Genomic DNA, 22,507 nt, shown 5'->3' on the forward strand with positions numbered 1-22,507 from the left:
TTAAGAAAAAAAGAGGATCACGCATTAATCTCGATATCCACCATTCTAAAGTTTTCAGCTCTGTTTATGTAATGTTTGACCTCCCGGTTTTTGTATTACTAATGTACATTTAAAACTCGACATGCAGGCGCTAAATTCCTGAGATTTAAAATTTTCTTCTTTCTTCGTGTATTTTTCTAAAATTAGACTTCAAAGTGTATGGATGTATACACTTCCTCAGTCGGCTTCTATTGTTATTATTATACCTAAATATATGTTTACTTCTCATGAATCGTAGCCCTGTCAAAACATATATATTTCTAGAATACAGAATACTTGTTGATCACTAATACTATTCAGTTCAAAGGAATGCAAAAATATTGAAATAATGTGTATCAATATCAAATCAATATCAGATACAGATCATGAAAATAGATAATATATATTTAGTAGAACCCACCATTTTCATCCAGATCTACATCTACAATACCTCAATCTGTATCACGGGGGCAGCCCTAGTACATTTGAATTTCCGAACCGGGTCAACCTTTCCGGTCCCAGTTTGTACTGTATCGCCCGGACATTGGGTATATAAAGCAGACACTCAATAGGACTAGCCGGTGCAACAAGGTTGACGCGGTCAGACTTTAGGTTGAATTTACTTTTACTAAAGGGTGAGAGGTGCGTGGTATACATACTTACCAAGTAATTGATTACTTCCATCAAGAAGAAGAAGGTAAATTTATGCAACATTGCAAATATAACTTTGCGTCCTCGCAGCTCCTCTAGTTATGATACTACGCCCAAGGATGGAAAACGCAAATTTATCCTGCTATATATTAAAAATTCAAAACAAGAGTGTTATGGTAATGTATTTTTTTAACCTTTACTGCACAAGGAAAAGGCCTGACTTCTTAATAAACCGTATTAATTTTATTCTGAGGTCAAACGGTTGTGTTCAGAATTTGTTAATTCATAACAGCTTTAGTGTAGTAAAAGTCTGCGCACGCAGTTAAGGATACTTTGAATTTGTTAATAATCTTATGATGGACTTCCCGAGAAAGAGAAAATGTTAAAAGATTAAGCAAAAATTAAAAGCTGAAATAGAAGATGGGCGCGAAGCGGCCTGATAGCCCAGTATCTTAAATTAAACATTAAAGTTATAATTCCGTGACAACATATATTTCCCCCCCTTCCCCATCTCCCTTATGCGCTCCTTTTTGAAGTTGTTTTTTCTAGTTTAAAGTTTATTAAAAGCAGTATTTATAAACGCTTTCATTGCTTTACATTGTCTGGATAAAAATGGGAACCAACAAACAAAATTTCAAATTTTTCACACGGAGGGAGTGGTCTTTAATTCTATGGGTGGTATTGAGAGGGTTATTATAAGGCACAGTATGATACAGGATTAGCCTTAGTACACTCATATTACAGATTTAAAAATAAAAAACAATAAAATATCAAATAAATTAGAAAAAATGTTAAGCGTAATGAGTTGTCTATCTGATTAAAGAAGCGCTGCAAAATGAAATATCTCAACCATGAAAATATTTTGCGAATTCACAGAGAAAATAGTTAGGTGTAAATAATTTTATATGATTTGCTGCAGTTGAATAATAAAATTTTTTTATAAAAATGAGATTAATTGTTGAAATGTAATAAAACTTGAATCTAAAATTTTGCATTAATTAAATTAATTGTTAATCTAGTATTAAAAAGGAAGAAAAAATCAAAAGTACATGAGAAGATGGATGGCGACTATAGGTGTGTGCGTTGCGACTAAATAGATGTGAAATATTTTGAAATTGAATGATGCATAAGTAACAAAGTTGGTCTTATATATTCAGCAAAATTTTCATTTGTTCTATTCCTTCAAACAAAAAAATCGATATCAAGTTAAAAATGAAATATATTTATGTAAATACGCGCATTGATTAATTTTATAAAGCACAGTTAATGCAAATAAAGAAAATATGCAGAATGTTCACACAAATAGATGACATGTTTTAGTTCTTATAAAAGGAATATAAAAAGGAAATTGTATACCTATGTACTGACACACTTGCGAAGTAAAGATATATAAATCAGTATTCAAACATTAACAGATGCTTAGTCTTGTAAAGAGAAGTAAGACAGTTAACCTAGCTATGCAAGTTATGTTACTATACTTATATTAATAACTAAATATAGATCTCCGCGCACACCTCAACTTGATGACCCATTTTTTTTTGGGGGGGGGGCAAGAAACACCAATACGGAGGGCGAAGGAATAAGGTAAAAATAAAGAAAATACTTGAATAAGAAAAAAGACGAGGTAGAGGAGGTGGGAAGGGAAGAAGGAAGATCGTGTATCAAATCTGTAACCACCAGAATCCTAAATAAAGAGAATATTAAAACATATTGTTTTATTTTGTAAAATCATTGAAGTGTTTTACCCGGAATTTCAAGATTGTTTAGAAAAGAAGGAAATTTCAAAATTGTAAACAGTGCCTGATGCAGAAACTTAAAATAAAAAAGATACAAAGATGAAACCTGCAATGATAAATTTCTAGATTCTAGATATGGAGATAAAGATATCTATATACATTTTCATAGATATATATAAAGTTGTTAGTTAAAGATTTAAGATATTTTTGAAATACCGATGTTTTCATATTAAACTTAAGTACATTGCACGCAAAATTTATCTCTTACAACAAATATATATATATTTCTTGATCTCTTACATGTTTCCTAAAATAACTCTAAGAACTTTAAGAAAAATAAAAATATTTTGAATTTATAATATGTAAATGGATAAACTTGCTTTTTGCATAATTGTGAGCTACAATTGGTCACAAAGTCGTGCTAGTAATATCGCATAAATTTGATCCTTCCTAATTTATTTTTTTTAGAATACGGATGTTGCCAAAACAATAGCAATAAAAGCTGGACATGTGTTTTCATCTTTTTAATATTTTCAACATATATGCTAAGAACCAAAAGTACAAAGTACATGTTTTTATTTTTTGATCTTTTCTTGTATTAAAGTATATTGAACAATATTATTATTATTATTATTATTATTATTATTATTAATATTATTATTATTATTATTATTATATAAAGTTTTGAAAATATTTTGCAATCCTATTATTGCTGCGAATCTACGGAAAAAGCGATTTCATGAAAGATTTTAAATTTTGAACAAAGAGCAAAAAAAATCTTGACTAAGAAATAATCTACAAGAACTGCATCTAATTATCTGTTCCTGGTATCACAGACCGTTTTCCACACACCAACCATATCAAAAATATACAAATATTTTTTTGACCAGAAAGATAGAAAACATATTTTTATTTTGAATTAGGGGATTTTTGAAAAAAGTCGGTCTTGCGGATTTTTTACAGATTCTCGCGAATTATTCTGCGAAGTCGAGTGTAGGCACTAGGCACGGTTTTCTTTCCAAATATTTATGCAGACAAAGGGAGACAAGCAGTCTAGTGTAGACTAGACAACAAGTCCACACCAGTTCCTAAAATTCATTTAAACAAATCAACTTCGTAGGAAAAAATTATTGCGAATGTTTTGCCCGTCAAGCTGTGGAGAAATGAGGGTTAAAAAATGGCGGAGAAGATGGTTGCAAATTTCATGGTTTAAAGTATAAACAGACCGCGGTGGGAGATTGGGGATAGAAAAGGATAAAAGAATTTCAAGATTGTAAAACGAAGAAGGGAATTTTAAAATTTAAAACGATGATGGAATTTCAAAATCGTAAGACAAGGAATTTCAAGATTGTTTAGAAAAGAAGGAAATTTCAAAATTGTAAAACAAGGAAGGAAGTTTAAGATTGTGAAACGATGAACGACATTTTTCAGATTGTAAAACCAGGAAAGAACTTCAAGATTGTAAAACGAGGAAGGAAATTTAAGGATTGTAAGACAAGGAAGGAATTTCAAGACTGTAAAACAATGAAGGACATTTCAAGATTGTAAAACCAGTAAGGAATTTCAAGGTTGTATAACGAGGAAAGAAATTTCAGATTGTAAAACAAGGAAGGAATTTCAAAATTTTAAAACGAGGAAAGAAATTTCAAGATTGTAAAACCAGGAAGGAAGTTTAAGATTGTAAAACTATGAAGGACATTTCAAGATTGTATAACGAGGAAGGAAATTTAAAGATTGTAAGACAAGGAAGGCATTTCAAGATTGTAAAACAATGAAGGACATTTCAAGATTGTAAAACCAGTAAGGAATTTCAAGGTTGTAAAACGAGGAAAGAAATTTCAAGATTGTAAAACAAGGAAGGAAATTTCAGATTGTAAAACAAGGAAGGAATTTCAAGATTGTAAAACAAGGAAAGAAATTTCAAGATTGTTAAACAATGAAGGACATTTCAAGATTGTAAAACAAGGAAGGAATTTCAAAATTGTAAAACGAGGAAAGAAATTTCAAGATTGTAAAACCAGGAAGGAAGTTTAAGATTGTAAAACGATAAAGGACATTTTAAGATTGTAAAACAAGGAAGGAATTTAGAGATTGTAAAACAAGAAAGGAATTTCAAGATTGTTAAACAATGAAGGAATTTCAAGATTTTAAAACGAGGAAGGAATTTCAAGATTGTAAAACAAGGAAGGAATTTCAAGATTGTAAAACAAAGAAGGAATTTCAAGATTGTAAAACTAGGAAGGAAATTTCAAGATTGTAAAACGAAGAAGGACATTACCAGATTTTAAAACGAGGAATTTCAAGATTGTAAAACGAGGATTTTCAAGATTGTAAAACGATTAAGGACATTTCAAGATTGTAAAACCAGGAAGGAATTTCAAGATTGTTAAAAAATGAGGACATTTCAAGATTGTAAAACAAGGAAGGAATTTCAAGATTGTAAAACAAGGAAGGAATTTCAAGATTGTAATACAATGAAGGACACTTCAAGATTGTAAAACCAGGCAGGAATTTCAAGATTATAAAACAATGAAGGACATTTCAAGATTGTAAAACAAGGAAGGAATTTCAAGATTGTAAAACAATGAAGGACATTTAAAGATTGTAAAACAAGGAAGGAATTTCAAGATTGTAAAACGAGGAAGGAAATTTCTAGATTGTAAAACAAGGAAGGAATTTCAAAATTTTAAAACTAGGAAAGAAATTTCAAGATTGTAAAACCAGGAAGGAAGTTTAAGGTTGTAAAACGAGTAAGGAAATTTCAATATTGTAAAACCAGGAAGAAAATTGTAAAATTGTAAAACAAGGAATGAAATTTCAAGATTCCAAGAAAAGAAAAGAATTTCTCAGATTTTAAGAGAAGATGGGATTTTCAAAAAACAAACATTATTGTAAAAGTCAAGCTTTGATGTCCTTAAGGTCTCTTCCTAAGTAACCCTGTATCATTTTAGGGAAGGTCGACTGTTTTAAATCTCAATTTCTTTAACTGACTCCGGATGGAACAACAATGAGAAAAGTCCACCAAATAATCAAATATTTAATGCTTATATAGAATATTTCATTGATCCAATTTTCTCAATTTGTATCTTTTTATCTATTGATGATAGATCTTAAAGAAGAACTTAGTTGTTTATCATTTATGAATTTGCATTGATTCTTCATCTTAGAATTAATATGCATGGTTTAAATAATGTAAGTAATATTAAGAAGAAGACATTCAGAACAAATACAGTATTCCAGCCTTAGGGTAGGGTCAGTACCCTCTATATACATTATACATACACTGCAATCTTTTACCTGCCCCNTTACTAAACATATTATAGTTTTAGGACTATTCATAGCAGAGCTTTACTAAACATATTATAGTTTCATAACTAGTCATAGCAGAGCTTTACTAAACATATTATAGTTTTAGGACTATTCATAGCAGAGCTTTACTAAACATATTATAGTTTCAGGACTAGACAAAAAAACATCCTGAGTTTATGTGTATAGAAAGAACAGAGAGAAAGAAATATATTTTCAATAGATATAATCGTTTAATAGAAATTTATATAGATAGATAGATAAATATAGACTTTTTTCGTATTTTATTTGGCAAAAAATTGTTCTATAAATACACAGTCTGAAATGGTCGACTGAAACATTATACAACGAAAAATAACACAATACGTTATGTATATATAACTCTATTTAACTGGGAAAATGTAAACAACTGGGAAGAATTAAATAATTGTCACTAAAATCGTATTTTATCAAAATAAGATAAAATACCAATAAAACGCGAGAACGTTTTATCTAATTATCACAGATATCTATTTTATTTGAGTTTGTTTATTATCAAAGAAAAAAGATTATCATTTGTATTGGTTGGATCCATTACTTTTGGCATTTTTTCTGACATGAACACTGGATGCAACAAATTGAAAGAATAATAAAGAAATACTGTATATGAAATATAAATACAAGAAAAATTCAAATAAAAGCGCGGGAATGCCTGGTTAAAATTTCACTGGATATTCGGCCATTTTTAGACAAAATTCCCGCCGGTTTCGGTACGGAAATTTGTGCCATAGTTTATAGTTACAAATGTACAATTATATAAACGAAACAAAGTTAAAATTTTTGTCCAATCTTAAAATGCGAATTTTTATTGAAGGATTGGAAGTATGGATGGTTTGAGTCTCCGAGAAGTTCTTTTAATTTCAGCCTCTCTTCAATTTTCTTTCGAAGTATCTGAAGAACCTTCGGAGATGCAGCTGTGCCTGTGCGCACGTATCTTCCGGTCAGCGCACGCGGTGCACGTTTTCTCGGCTCGTCGTAATCTTTGAAGTTTGTTGGGGAGTCGTTGGACATTGGTGATCGTGTATCAAATCTGTAACCACCAGAATCCTAAATAAAGAGAATATTAAAACATATTGTTTTATTTTGTAAAATCATTGAAGTGTTTTACCCCCCCCCCCACCCTCTCACCATGAACTAAGATTTAAATGTGAAAATACTAAATCAATTTCCAAGAAAATGGCGTGCATGAGGGCCCTGAATCTGGTATTTGTATTTTCTGGATATTTCGGGGAAATCTAGTAAACTAATTCGACTCTCAGAGCTCTGCTTAGGAATATGTATGTTCGGAAATTGGATTTTTCACTCAAGAGCTGACATGATAATTAGGCGCGTTCATGCACGCAGAAAATCTTCCAACGCGCACGAAATAAACTGAGCAAAAAATACGAATCCCCGAGAAAAACATAAAAATGGCCGATACAAAAACAGTTTCTAGTTTTGAAATGATGAGAACGGGTTTAAAATCATTGAAATAGCCGGGGCGGAATGACAAAAACCTAATCAACACACGAAATAATAGAGCTTGGATAAAAATATAAAAACAATAATGTTTAGGAGTGCGTGTACTGTGTTCGGGGTAAATTAGGCTTCATTATTCCAGCTTACATCCTCCCTCCATACTTCATATATTCTTCGATCATTTTGTCATGTTATTTTGTGATTCTTTTTCTTAATTTTTAAAAATATTTGGCTGTATGTTTAGTTGTTTCAAATAAACGTCAAAATGGTTTAACATAGCTTATTTTTTGCGGCAACTCATTTCACCCAAGGCTGGTTGAAATTGAAAGAAAAATTGCGGATTTAATGGCAATATCAAAAAGATCTGAAATTGTTTTGTACTAAGGGGCGTAACTTGCGCAAACAGCATTTCATGCTTTCCTCATTAATGTCATTGTTTTATTTCTCAATAATAATTTTGAACCTACATCCTGTCTTGCCTGTTCAAGTCTGAGTAATGATCTACATCTAGTCATAAATGTTTTGCAATCAAGCGTCTTCCGTTTTCAGGCAGTTGTGCAAAAATCATAATTTTAAAAAAGTGAAAAGAAATATTAATTTCGAAAATTCTGAAATAGTTTGATAATAATTCCTGATTACAGTGTACCGGCAAAGTTCCCGCCCCCTTTTTGCACAAAACTTATCAGTAAAATCGCAAATTTTTGCATGCACGTGGAAGTTCTAATTCACCAGCCAGTAATTAGCAGAATAGTTGGCGAACTCCATGACGGAATCATTAAATATTGAAAGTCCTCGGAAATATAAAATTGATTTTAATTACATTTATTTTTCATGAAATTATTATTGTTGAAGATTGTAGCATTGTTTAAATGCATGGATAATTACTGAGCATGGAATCAGTGTTCCATGTAAGGCAATAGAGTTAAGCAAAAACTGCTTTAAATGGAAAAAGGTTTGCCTGAGCAAGTAATNAATTTAATATTCAATTTCCAAAACCTAAAAAATTTATTTGTTGTAAAGACTGATTTCAGATTGTTTCTCTAAATTATTCGCTTGAAAAAATAAAAACTAATAAAACTTTGCAAAACAAGGTTTGAAGACAGGATTATGATTATGATATGTTTAAGAATGAATGAATTTGAACCCATGTCATCACAAATTGAGAAACTCAAATATACATCCTGGAGACGGGTTTGCATGCTAAGAGAATCGGAACCCATTAAATCCCCCAGATCTGTAGGACATGTTTCGGAGAAAATATTATTGCGCGGAAACTTTGAAATTTTGCTTCCGATTAGGTAAATAAACAAAAATGTACTTTTTTGCCCATTTATATTTGTGTCCGTGGTGTTTGTGTGTACGCCGGAAATCAGGGAAGACTTGTTGAGTTACACGGCCCTCTGTATTGCATGTATGCACGCCGGGTCGCGAAAATGATAATTTAGCGCATTTATTTGCTGTCAAAGAAGATGCGCCAAAAGCGCGTGAGGAAATTGCCGAATATTTAGATTTCTAAAATCTTGAGCATATCATGCTCGTAATAGGTTCAATTCGATCCTTCATATTTACGCGGATTTGATCCACGTTTAAACTTTGCAATTATTCATGCTAAGGGGCATTAACCTCTTCTTCTTGTAAAAGTCTTACGATCGATCACCACATTCATTAATATATCCCTTCTCCTCGTTAGAAATACTTGTTATCATGTTAGTACCTGTCCCTAGCAGCCCTGTAAATAATGTCACAATATCAAATTTTACAGTTTTATTTTAACATTTTCCCAGCCCGCCGTCATACTGTCTACCAGCTCCAGGAATTAACTTGTATTTTTTGCGCCAAATTCAAAATTTTGCTGCCATCCTGGGACTATATTATAGACAAACATCGGATATGCCAAGACAGCTGCCTGCCTCAATGCCTGCAATGCATGCAGGCAGACATGGGTTTTAAATCCAAAGTCAAGGAATGGGAAATCAGATCACTTTTATATTTTTCGTCTAGCTATCATTTAACTAGATAATAACAAAAAAAGGAAAAATGTTGAATTTCAAAATGTTAGAGATTCAAACCATTATAATTACGTGATCGTCAGAATTTTCTTAAATTTATCGCAGATTGATCTTTACACAATTTGAATGATTAATCATTAATCAATTAATTAATCAAAGAATCAATTATTAAGGACCCACCATCAAAGAGTTGTATGTCCGATTTACAACAAAACGCTTTAAACCTTTTGTCTTCTCTTCGATGGCGGAGAAATCCGTGTTTTTATCGCAAAAAAATTGAAATCATGAAGTCGAATAATAAAATATAAACATGTATTTACCTTGGTATCCCTAGCCCCGACTAGGCTGGCGAGGGAGAGGAAGTCCTTCACGTTGTTGTTGGATTGGGAGGGGGAGGGAAGGGTGGGGGAGGGGAGGGTTGGAGAGGGAAGGGGAGGGATGGAGGAAGAGAACTGGAGAAGTTTTTGTTGAGCTTGTAGATTACTCAACATCTAAAATAATTTAGTTGTTACATATTTTTCAAAGGCTTTTTGTATCTTGTGTCTTCCTATGTTTGTAACTTTGATTTTTGATATTTTTGTATTGTTGTAAATTCCTTACTTGAGATCTTGAGATGCTGTAGACATTATTAAGAGGTTGAAAAATAAAAGATATACACCATTAGGTTTCAAAGATAAAGGGAATGGAAATAATAGTTTGAAACGAGTACGTATTCTGTTTGTTTGTGTACAATACAAAATAATCATGTACGTTTATACTTTGCAGTACGTACAGAGCCAGAAAGAAATTGAGTCTAATTGTAACAAACTTTGATTTTCGAATACCTATATTTTTTCCACCTGATGGTGTAAACCTTTGATTTTTCAAACCTAGATTCTTGCAATCTTGCAATCTTACAGAATTCATAGTTTAAAATATTTAAGATCTACGGCATTGGGTTGCAAAGATATAGAAATTAGAAAATCGTAGTTTGTGACACAGACATATTTCCATTAAAAGAGTAGATTTGAAAGAAACCCCCGAGTTTACTTTTTGGGGTCAATGCAAAAATAATATTTCTTAATACAAATATTAATATCTTCAAAACAGCTTGACCCCATTCATGAAACTGGATTTCTGTATTAAGTTCTAGGCTCAGTGCTCATACCTGGGCATAGTAGGTGTAGTAAAGCAAAGGGTTGTACTGCAGAGTTTTCAGAGTTTCAGGACTATTCATAGCAGAGCTTAACTGCATCTAAACATATTATAGTTTCAGGACTATTCATAGCAGAGCTTAACTGCGTCTAAACATATTCTAGTTTTAGGACTATTCATAGCAGAGCTTAACTGCATCTAAACATATTATAGTTTCAGGACTATTCATAGCAGAGCTTAACTGCAGCTAAACATATTATAGTTTCAGGACTATTCATAGCAGAGCTAAACTGCATCTAAACATATTTTAGTTACAGGACTATTCATAGCAGAGCTTAACTGCTCTAAACATATTATAGTTTTAGGACTATTCATAGCAGAGCTTAACTGCAGCTAAACATATTATAGTTTCAGGACTATTCATAGCAGAGCTAAACTGCATCTAAACATATTTTAGTTACAGGACTATTCATAGCAGAGCTTAACTGCGTCTAAATATATTTTAGTTTCAGGGACTATTCATTGCAAAGCTTAACTAAACATATTATAGTTTCAGGGACTATTCATAGCAGAGCTTTACTAAACATATTATAGTTTCAGGACTATTCATAGCAGAGCTTTACTAAACATATTATAGTTTCAGGACTATTCATAGCAGAGCTTTACTAAACATACCATAGTTTCAAGACTTCTTATAAAAGAGTTTGTCACTAAACCAAATAAACAAAATTTGATTGATGTGAATTGTACACTTAAAATTTTTTGGCAAGTTCATCATAATTTATCTCTCATAGTTTTAAAGAATTAAATAAGGAATAGCTAAACAACCCTTAAATTTACTCCCTAGTAAATTCCCCTCTAATATATATTCTATTCTCTATCACTATAACTAAATCCAATAAATATGAATGGATCAGGTTTTAAGAATTGATTCTAAAAACCTGTATTTTCCTCCTAAATATTACATGATCGGATATCGGAATAAAAAGTGTTTTAGCGTGTATATTTACTGCGCTGAGTATTTTCAACCATGAATACCGTGCACAGATATAGCGCCGCGCGGTTTAAACTTAAATCTTTGAGAATTCCGAGAAGTGCGCACCGAGAGCGCACACAACGCCAAATATTGCTCTCAATATGTATAATTTTATATCATGACATTATATTATTTGTGTGAACGGATCTAAAGGTGGAAAGTATAACCAGCGCAAAAACTGAACACTTCCTTCTTGTCAATCTTGAAGCAAATAAGCCATAACCCCGACCCTTTCTATCCTCTTCAAAACATTTTATAAATAGGAACAAAAACGTCTTCCTCCCCCCCCCCTTGGGCTCTTCATGCCTTACCCCTACTAAAAGAAGAAAATTGTTGTAATGAGCATTATTTTTCATGTTTTTCTTTGATTTAAGTGGGCCATTTAATTTGTTTAATATGTTTAAGATTATTTTGAAAAACCTAGTTTTACGCCATATCGTTGCTCAGTGAAAGGTTCAGAGTAAGATAAGTTTCATAAAACTAATGATTACCTGAAGAATCTGTGTTTTCAAGAGTTCATTGTTATCATTCTCATCTAGCTTGTCGGGACTCACAGGACGGATTGGGGGAGGAGTAGTAGGAGGTGTGACATCCCGCCTTACTGGTGAAGACAGGCGTGGCATCTTGTTTGGAGAAGAGGTTGCCATCGGGGGGAAAAGGTCTGAGTTAGGACGGATAGAGAGGGACGGAGGAGAAGAGTCGGGAGAGAAAAGTCGGGGCAGAGAGAAGAACGGAGAATCTGGTTTAGTTTGAGACTGCGGAGAATTAGGATTGGAGGGTCGAGTCTGCTTCCTCCGATGAACCTTCGGAGAAGTTTCCGGCGACTTTCTTCTCTCCATTTGTGAGTTGGTTAGAGGATCGGAGGATATTGTGTGGAAGGACGGAGAAGTGGAGGATGACGGAGAAGATGAGGGATGAGAAGAACCCTCTCTGGATCCTATTCTATCAAATTTCTTGGTGAGAAGTTCGTCTAACCGACGACGTTTGACCTCCCTGTTCCCAGACTCACTGCCTGATGTTGAACCTGCCGGAGAACCAGGACTCCAGCTTTTCCTCCGAACTCCGGAGCTATCGGAGCTCTCTCTTCGTTCCGACACCTTGACCTTGATCAGATCCAGAGGTCTGGAGTCCTCTTCCTCCTCCTCCTGGAGTAGGTACTCCTCCTTGTTCTCCTGGTTCTTCTCTGTATTCTCCTGGTTCCAGTCTCTGGCTCCGGTAGTTCTTCTTTGCTCCCAATCTCCTCTTCCTTCTCCTCTTTCTCTCTCTTCACTTTCTCTATGCTGCTGTCGAACTAGTTCAGCTAAACGGCTAAATTAAAAAGAAATTAAAGGCGCAATATAAGATAATATGATTATAAGATGAATAACAGATGACAATGTGATGACCAAAATATGACAATAAGATGGCCATAATAAGATGATCATAAGAAAACCATAAGATGACATCAAAAGTACAGTAAGATTAATTTAAGATCACCACAATGTCAACATAATATGACCACAAGATGACCATAAGATGACCACAATTTGACCATAATACGACCACAATGTGACCACAATGTGACCACAATGTGACCACAATGTGACCATAATATGACAATAAGATGACCATAAGATGACCACAATGTGACCGTAATAGGACCATATAATGACCTTAAAATGACCATAAAATGACCCTAAGATGACCACAATGTGACCATAAGTTGATCATAAAATGACCATAAGATGACCATAAGATGACCATAAGATTAACACAAGATGATCATAAGATTAACACAAGATGATCATAAGATGACCACAATGTGACCATAATATGACCATAAGATTAACACATGATGACCATAAGATGACCATAAGATTAACACAAGGTGAGCATAAGATGACCAGAAGATGACCATAATATGACCATAACATTAACCTAAGATGACAATAGGATAACCATAAGATGACCACAAGATCACCACAAGATGAACATCAGATGGTCATAAAATGATGTAAGATGGCCTTGAGATAACTAAATAATGATCAAAAGATGACAATGAAATAAATTACCAAAAGGGGACCAAAGATTACCACAGATTAATCATTAGATGACAAGAAGATGACCATAAGATAAAATGAAATGACTATAAAAAAATGACCATAATTTTACCATAAGATGACCAAAGATTACCATAAAATAAACTCGAGATGACCTAAGATGACCTGAGATGCTTGTGTACGTCCCTGTGTGACATTTAGAGCTAAAGAGATTGTACCACAGCATTTGGTATGGATCGAGAATGAGCTTTTTTGATAGCTACACTTGTGTCCCTGTGTGACATTTAAAGCTAAAGAGATTGTACCTCGGTATTTGGTACAGATCAATTAAGAGCTTGTGTCCCAATGTGGCATTTAGAGCTAACAAAATCGCCCCCTTGGTAGTGGCGTTAGTAGTTCATGGGATTATAGCTTTGTGGATTGTGTCCTGTTTGAGGCATTGATCAATTAATTGCTAGTGTCATATTAACATCAATAGCTAACGTGATCGCCCCAATTGGTAGTGGCGTAGATAGTTGACGTAACCATATGGATTGTGTTTTGTTTGATTCTTATAGGGGACAGGTTGTACCTGGACTGATACAGTTCTGGACAAGTTTTAAGAGTACAGCATTTACTACAAGATGACCTAAGATGACTTGAGATAAACTCAGATTACCTTTATGATCTAAGATGACCTACATGACCTAAGCTGACCTTAAGACGACCTAAGATAACCAAGATGATGTGAATGACCTAAAACTATCTAATATGACCTAAATGACTTAAGCTGACCTCAAGACTTATATCAGTACCTGGCATTTATAAGTGGATGGTCCTGCAGCCCTTGTCTAGGTAAACCGTAAATATTCCGGGATAGTAGTTGGGCTACACCTAGAGGAAACACAATAATTAAGCACAATTTAACAAATTAATTAAGCACAATTTAATAGTTGGGTTACACCTAGAGGAAATACAAAAATTAAGCACAATTTAACAAATTAATTAAGCACAATTTAACAGTTAGAATACTCCTAAAGAAAACAAAATACTTAACAATTTAACAAACAAATGTTAACACAAAATGTTTGTTAACTGCTGAAAAGATACAGATTTGACTTTTGTAGTTAGGGCATGAATGTATCAGAGCGGTATATTGTATATATTAATCATGTTCACTAAATTCATTATACATTTAGAAAAACCGTACACTGTACTTTGTACACTGAACTATGTGCACTGAAATATGTAGTCTAAACAGTTAACATTGAGCTATGTACACTGCACACTTCATATATTTACTGTACAATGTACACTGCACTATGTACATTGAACTATGTACTGTGAAATATGTACTGTGAACTATGCACTGTGAACTATGTACTTTGAACGACGTACACTGAAATATTTACACTGAACTATGTACACTGAACTATGTACACTGAACTATGTACACTGAACTATGTTCAATTAACTATGTAAACTATACGTAAACTGAACTATGTACACTGAAACTATGTACTCTGTACACTAAAATATGTACACTGAATTTTGTACACTGAACTATGATACACTGAACTATATGTGCATTGAACTATGTACACTGTACAGTGTTATTGTGTACACCGTTAATAATCCTGGCTATACCTGATAGATCCCCCATACACCCAGCTGAACTAAGATCCATAGGTTTAGAATCTGAATGTGAATCTAAACCAAGCTGCGCCGCCGCCAGCAATCCTCTCACCGCCACTCCGTTCATCCCGGATCCAATTAGAGGATTTGCAACAGTGGATCACGTGATCTTCTAGCCCCGCCCCGTCTGGCTGCACACCAGCTAATCTTGAACCAATTCGCGGTTTTAAGATGAACTAGGCCTACTCCTCCCTCAGTGTTCGCATACAATTCTAAATATAGCAGGGTACAGACAACGGACAATTCGGCGGCAAACAAAACTTAAGGAATAGTTATTTCTAGTTTTGTTAACTGGGGGATTTTAAAGAACTAGGTTTTTTCGTCCTGCTGCTGTGAACTAGACAGTAGAATTCGGTTAAATTTATGCAATATTACAACTACGATTTTGTGACCACGTAGCTCCTCTAATTTTGATTTTATGCACAATTAAGTATGAGAAAAGAAAATTTAATTAATGAAACCCAAATATATTTTATACATATTATATTCTTAGACTTTATAAACAATTGTCTTTTGATCATTATTTGAACATAGTTAAGAGTAAAATAGTTTGATGATAGATTATTTAACAGGTTTAATAAAAGTTTTAAACTCTTCTTCCTCTCTTTTTCCTTTTTTGTTCTAATAAAAGATTATTACCGCCCCCCCCCCCTTCAGTAAAATTTCGCATGAAAGCACGTACACAACAAAGTGTATCCTCACGCTACAAAAAGACGACGCTAATAAATTTCTTGGCACCTTATGCGTAACTTTACTCTAGGACGCGTAATTAGACGCTGTTCATGAGTTGATTAGAGCACTTGAAGACGGTTTATTGAGCAGATTTCATGAGTTTAATTGTACTTGTATAATCAGAATCTCAACTTTTTCACTCTTTTATATTTTCCAATTTCCTTTTTCTAAAAACATAGTAATCCCCCCCGGCCCCTTCCCCCTTCTATGAACATTTTCAAGTTTTATGATATAATTTTATATTTCACATGAGTTGGATTTTTTAGTTCATGTAGATATATTTATTCATCCAATCAAACAGTTGATTTCCTTAAATCAACTGAAAGTTCAAAACACGAAGTTGAAGAAAAAATGAATATTAATTTTTATAAATAAATGAATGATGAGCATGCATGGAACAGTATACTTGTAAGAAGTATATAACGTGTATAATTAAATATATATATTTATATGCTTGAATTAATGATGAACATGCATGGAATAGTATGCTTGTAAGAAGTATATAACGTGTATAATTAAATATATATATTTACATGATTGAATGAATGATGAACATGCATGGATCAGTATGCTTGTAAGAAATATATAACGTGTATAATTAAATATATATATTTATATGCTTGAATGAATGATGAACATGCATGGAATAGTATGCTTGTAAGAAGTATATAACGTGTATAATTAAATATAAATATTTATATGATTGAATGAATGATGAACATGCATGGAACAGTATGCTTGTAAGAAGTATATAACGTATATAATTAAATATATATATATTTATATGATTGAATGAATGATGAACATGCATGGAACAGTATGCTTGTAAGAAGTATATGACGTGTATAATTACGTTGTTTTGTTGAAGTGTATTTAGTTGTAGTACAACGGAATCCGTAGTTTTCATCTTTTTATTTAAACATTTAATTATTTGTTAAAATCATGCAACTTAACTCATCCTACACTTTTTATCAGTCATTCATTTCTGGAAAAATAAAAAACGTTGAAAATGGGCTGGAGATCATTATCCGGCTGTCTTAAACTTTAAAACAAAGAAATAAAACCTTGTATGCACTATGCAGTCAATCTCTGGTATGTCGCGACATGTNCCTCTATTTATATCTTTAACATTTGATACGTTTTTAGAAAACCCTTGGACTATACTTTAATAATCTGCAAAAAAGTGTCAAATTTGCAAAAATCCAAATATTTATTGCGAAATCTAGAAATAAAGCAAAAAATTTGCACAAAAAAATTGCAACTAATTATACATTAAATTATATAATAAATTAAAAAGCCCTTGACCTAGCGAATTCAAATAAGCAAAAACATTTGCAAATTTTGTTTAACCTATATGTGTAATTTAAGAAAAACTGAAAATATGCTAATTCCCTTTAAAGGCGTCTGTGCAAAAATCTGTGCAAAATTTCTTTGCAAAAATTAAGCAATCTGTATATTGAAAATGTTGAAATCCAATGAGTGGAAGTAGGTCTAAATATAGATTAAGTCTGGTATAGGTAAAAATAAGGTATTTAGGCAGTATGCCTGAGTAGCTGAGTAGGTATAAAAACCCAGCATTTAGCCTAAAGTGAGGGGGATGTAATAGTTAGAAAAGCCAGGAAATTTGAGCAAATTTGAGCTTCCTAGCTCAAAGTTATCGCAAAAAGACGAAGCCCCCCAGGCCAAATAGGGTTAATAAATCATAATAGATTTTTATTAAATATTAAAATTGGAAACATGTTTATAATTTCACACATGCAAAATGTTCAAAATTTCGAAGTATGAGCAAACTGTTATATAAGGTGTTTTCCGAATGACAAATTAATTTTTAAAAAAAACTAAAACTGCAAGATATTAGGTAAAACTGCAAGATATTAGGTAAAACTGCAAGATATTAGGTAAACCCTAAAGCGTTTTAAGAGCACAAAATTACATTTGCAAAGGATTACAGATTCTAAAAAGGCTCAGTTTGGTTTAAAAATTACAATTGCCCTTTAAGCTTTTATTTTAATACAAACATAATACAAGAAATCCCAACTATTTTAGGGCCAGGCGTTTAAATGGACTGAATTCTAAACGATAAAAAGTTGGATTTAAATCAGGAAAAGGTTTCAAGGTTCACACAGTTTACCTGCACAGACTTATGGTACTTTCTACACTTTATGAGGTTTAATTTTAAGATATGATTCCACACTTCTTCAGAGAGTTGATTATTTTTAGTTGTGAAAGAAATGTTTGTAATTTATCACGTTTTAGAACATCGACTTTATCGTACATTTTTAAACAAACATACAACTCTTTAAATGGAGGGTTCGGTAAAATCACTGATAAAGTCCCTCTCATTATTCTGAGAAAAGTTGTTTAACTATTAGTATTCAAAATAACTGGAGAAAAAAAAAAACAATGAATTGTTAATATTTGCGTGCTAGCTCGACAAGATTTCCTTGGAAAAATTGGCTCTAAATTCACTCATTCATTTAATTGTGTTTTATGTCACAATAAAAAATAGACATTGATGGCCAATATGGCAGGCTACTAGTATTTTATTCACTTCACACGGAGCTTTAAAAGATTGTATAAAAGCATTTAAAGCCACATGCAAACCATTCAACCATGTCCAGGAATCTAGAACGGATTAAAGCAAACGAAGATAATTTAACAAATAAAATCATTAAAAAAAAACCAAGGAAATTGTAAAATTTGTTCTTAACATGAAACAAACTTTTTTTACACCATGTATTTATATGTAGATTGTTCTAACATATGGGATCCAATTATTTCCAGCTCCCCCCCCCGCCCCCCAGCCCCGCTACCTTTTTTCTGATAATGTACCTTGAAATAGTTGGCCTACTTCTAAATTTTTGAATAAAATAAACTATATTTATGGAACACCCGTAATTTGTCCAAATTACATGAATTTCTGAGATCCGAATAATTTTGAATAGGCTTTTATTGGGTGGGGGCAAAAACAGGTCCTAGCAGTAATATTTGGTTCTTTAGCTGCATGAAACTTTAGTCTAGAATATCTAAATATTCATATACAGGGTGTCACGGATAATTTTTGGCATTTTACAGGGTTTCAGAGAGAATTCTGGGCATTTCTAACACAGGGTGTTTAGTAATCACAAAGGTTTCATGGTTTAGCCATAAACTACTAATATTGGAAGTAAATTACAGGCATTTACAAAACAGGGTGTCTAGCAAGCATACATTTTCTAAGTTTAGCTTTTAACTAATAATGGTTTACTTTAATAATGTTGGTTTTTAAACTAGAAATTACTTGATTTATAAAATTAAAGTTATGAAGTCTTTTAACAAGTTCACAAGCGTTTTTGTGTTTTAGTCCAACGTCTTTGAGTCAGATAGTACAGATCGAATCTTTCAATCAGATGGTGCTTGGTCTTTCAGCCAGATAGTGAAAGTTCTTCCAGTCAGATAGTACAGAGTCTTACTGCCACGTAGTGCAGGATCTTTCAGCCTGATGGTGAAGGATCTTTCAGCCAGATAGTGCAGGATCTTTCAGCCAGATGGTAGAGGATCTTTCAGCCAGATAGTGCAGGATCTTTCAGCCAGATAGTGCAGGGTCTTTCAGCCAGATAGTGCAGGGTCTTTAAGCCAGATAGTACAGGATATTTCAGACAGATAGTGCAGGATCTTTCAGCCAGATAGTGAAGGATCTTTCAGTCAGATTTAGAGGATCTTTCAGCCAGATAGTACAGGATCTTTCAGCCAGATAGTGCAGGATCTTTCAGCCAGATAGTAGAGGATATTTTAGCCAGATAGTGCAGGATCTTTCAGCCAGATTTTGGAGGATCTTTCAGCCAGATAGTACAGGATATTTCAGCCAGATAGTGCAGAATCTTTCAGCCAGATAGTACAGGATCTTTCAGCCAGATAGTGCAGGATCTTTCAGCCAGATTTTGGAGGATCTTTCAGCCGGCCAGATAGTACAGGATCTTTCAGCCAGATAGTAGAGGGTCTTTCAGCAAGATAGTACAGGATCTTTCAGCCAGATGGTACGGGGTCTTTCAGCCAGATAGTGCAGAATCTTTCAGCCAGATTGTACAGGGTCTTTCAGCCAGATAGTGCAGGATCTTTCAGCCAGATAGTACAGGGTCTTTCAGCCAGATAGTGCAGGATCTTTCAGCCAGATAGTAAATCAGATTTTTAACTCCGGTGTTGGTAAAGTTGAGATACAGGGTGTGTGAAAACTGTTTTTGGTGGATACTCTGTCTGGTGTCCCGAAAATTACAAGGAAACCATACAGGGTGTCCACGAAAACCAGATTCATTGCTCGCTTGAAGGAAGGATGACATCGACTCAGACAAATCGTCTTCTAAATATTTTCTAAATTTGTCAGAAAAAAATTCATAAACTTAAGTACATTTAGTCTTTTATTTCGTTCTAAACGCATATTCTGAACTGGATCAGACTTGGAGCAACCTAAACTGTCTGTCTGTCTGCCTACATATAGGTTTATCCCAATTTGAATTCTGAATCGGATCGACTTGATTCGAGATTCTCAGAAATATGAAGAAATATTGGATCCAATGAAAACCAGAACATCAAGATTTCAGATCTCCGCCAATATGTAAATCCGATATAAGAATTCCGATTTCAAATTATATAAACTTTTCATTCAAATGTTAAATTTTAAGAATCTAAAGGTTAAAAATTGTATAACCTTTGAAAAAAGTTATTTCAAATCGTTTTATATAATAATCGGTAGATCACTGTATCGTGTTTGTGCCAGGTTCATAGAAAAAGGTTGCCCCGACTAAATTACGGCTTTGTCAATCAATTTTTGGAACTGAGAGAAGCAAAAACATTTTAATTGGAGATAGAAATACTGGGACCAATATTTAGAAATAAAGGGGAGAGGAAGGGGGGGGGCACAGTGGGGTATTTTAGGGGGTCAAGGGGTGGGGCACATTGTTGTATTTCAGGGGGTCAGGGGGGGGACTGGTTTTCGTCACAATACTCCTATCAAAATTAATTTGTCTTGTGTTTCATGTTGAGAACGGACAAAATGGATTTATTATGATAATCTTTTCATTTAAAAAACATTGTATCTTTTGAATATGGATCCTGTAAACCCGCAATATATATTTATAATGTTTGTTAAAGTTAACTATTTCGGTAAAACCCCATATACTTTATAGCTTTTTTACACACAATTACAACGGATTCAAGATAATCTAGATATATAATAGATTCTAACAACCATTAATCAAAGATGTAGGGGCGCAATAAATAAATGAGGTTTCACATTCTTTACTTTTACATGTGGTCAATGGTCATAACTTTTTAAGCATACTTTTTTATTAACTTTTCTCAAATTTCAAATAAAGTTTGAGACAACCTAATTCTGATAATTGTTATTGGCGACATTTTTTAATAAATGTTTCATATTTTTTATTTGCCGTGCAGTACATAAAAGTAGGGTGTTTACTTTGTTGTCCATCCCTTAGTTATACCCCTTCCCCCCCTTTTCTCAAGCTCTTATTCTCTGTGTGTGTTTCAGAGATAGCGTGAGAGTCCTATTTGTTATTCCTAGGAACTGATTTTGAACTACACATGCATATACAGTTAACAGAACTTTGTTAGTGGCGACCATAGACATAATAATTATAGACATTGCAGTATAAAAACCATTATATTTTTATCTAAGATCTGAACTATAGCAAGATGTTGTAAAACTAAGTAGTGCTGGTTGAACTGTTTTGAGGGTTCTGCACTTTAGCAGTATCATCAATTCCAAGCTCTAATTCTTTCAGCTATTTATTAATTCCGACCTCTTCTTATAATTGATAAGAATGATTTAATTTACATGGCATCCACAGAAAACCAAAAGAAACCCATTTCTAAAACTAAATCTGTCTTTAATGTACACATATGTTGTACTGTACAATGTATACTGTAAATTCTAGACTTTTTTTTCTGGTTTAACATGCAGGTTTCAGTGTATTTTATAGGTTTTACGAATTTTTTAAATTGTTATAGCCCCCTTTCTCATTCTCTGAAATTTTACATAATATTCCCCCCCCCTTCCCGGCCCCCTCACTTCCGTTTGTGCAAAAAAATTGAGGATTCCATGAAGTTGTCTGAAGTATTTGCTGGGTAATCAATGCGCTAATTATTAATTACAATCAACAGTATAATCAAGGGGGTGTATACTATATTATTAAGGGGGTGTATACTATATTATTAAGGGGGAATTTACAGATCAACAAGCCCCTCTTTATTCAATATTGTTTAAGTTACTAATGTTATCCACAATAGGAAAGGAATTGAGTCTTTGCCACAAAAACTCTTATTTTCTAATCCCTATATCTTTGCAACCCAATGTCGTATATCTTAGATATTTCAAAATGTTAAAATAATTATTTAAGTTTGAAATATCAAAGGTTTACATTATCAGGTTGCAAAAATATAAAGATCGAAAACTGGAGTTTGATGCAAAAATTCAATTCCTTTACTATTACATTTCAAAAATGATGATTCATAGAACAGAGCAGGAACATTGTTCTAAACATGTAACTTGATGAGATTAAAAGGTTGGTTTTCATTTTTCTTAAATGTTTAGTGTGTTCTTATTACACACTAATAACCCAAACCCAAACCTACTGGATCCTTTCTCCCCCTACCTCCCTCCCACCCCCCCGCCCCCCCCCC

General features: G+C 33.3%; 1 protein-coding gene across 1 annotated transcript; it reads right to left on the minus strand.

The window, feature by feature from the left end:
* Positions 1–6,001: 6,001 nt before the first annotated feature.
* Positions 6,002–15,308, minus strand: LOC111696333 (phosphatase and actin regulator 4-B). The gene is made up of 6 exons (XM_023465910.1): positions 15,053–15,308; positions 14,221–14,299; positions 11,879–12,695; positions 10,365–10,451; positions 9,538–9,708; positions 6,002–6,797 (listed from the first exon to the last, which is right to left on the minus strand). The coding sequence occupies exons 1-6, from the start codon at positions 15,165–15,167 to the stop codon at positions 6,522–6,524; spliced, it is 1,545 nt and encodes a 514-aa protein (XP_023321678.1). The 5' UTR covers positions 15,168–15,308; the 3' UTR covers positions 6,002–6,521.
* Positions 15,309–22,507: the final 7,199 nt, after the last annotated feature.

The sequence above is a fragment of the Eurytemora carolleeae genome, unplaced genomic scaffold (genome assembly GCF_000591075.1).
Source record: "Eurytemora carolleeae unplaced genomic scaffold, Eaff_2.0 scaffold121, whole genome shotgun sequence".
Lineage (NCBI taxonomy): Eukaryota > Metazoa > Arthropoda > Copepoda > Calanoida > Temoridae > Eurytemora > Eurytemora carolleeae.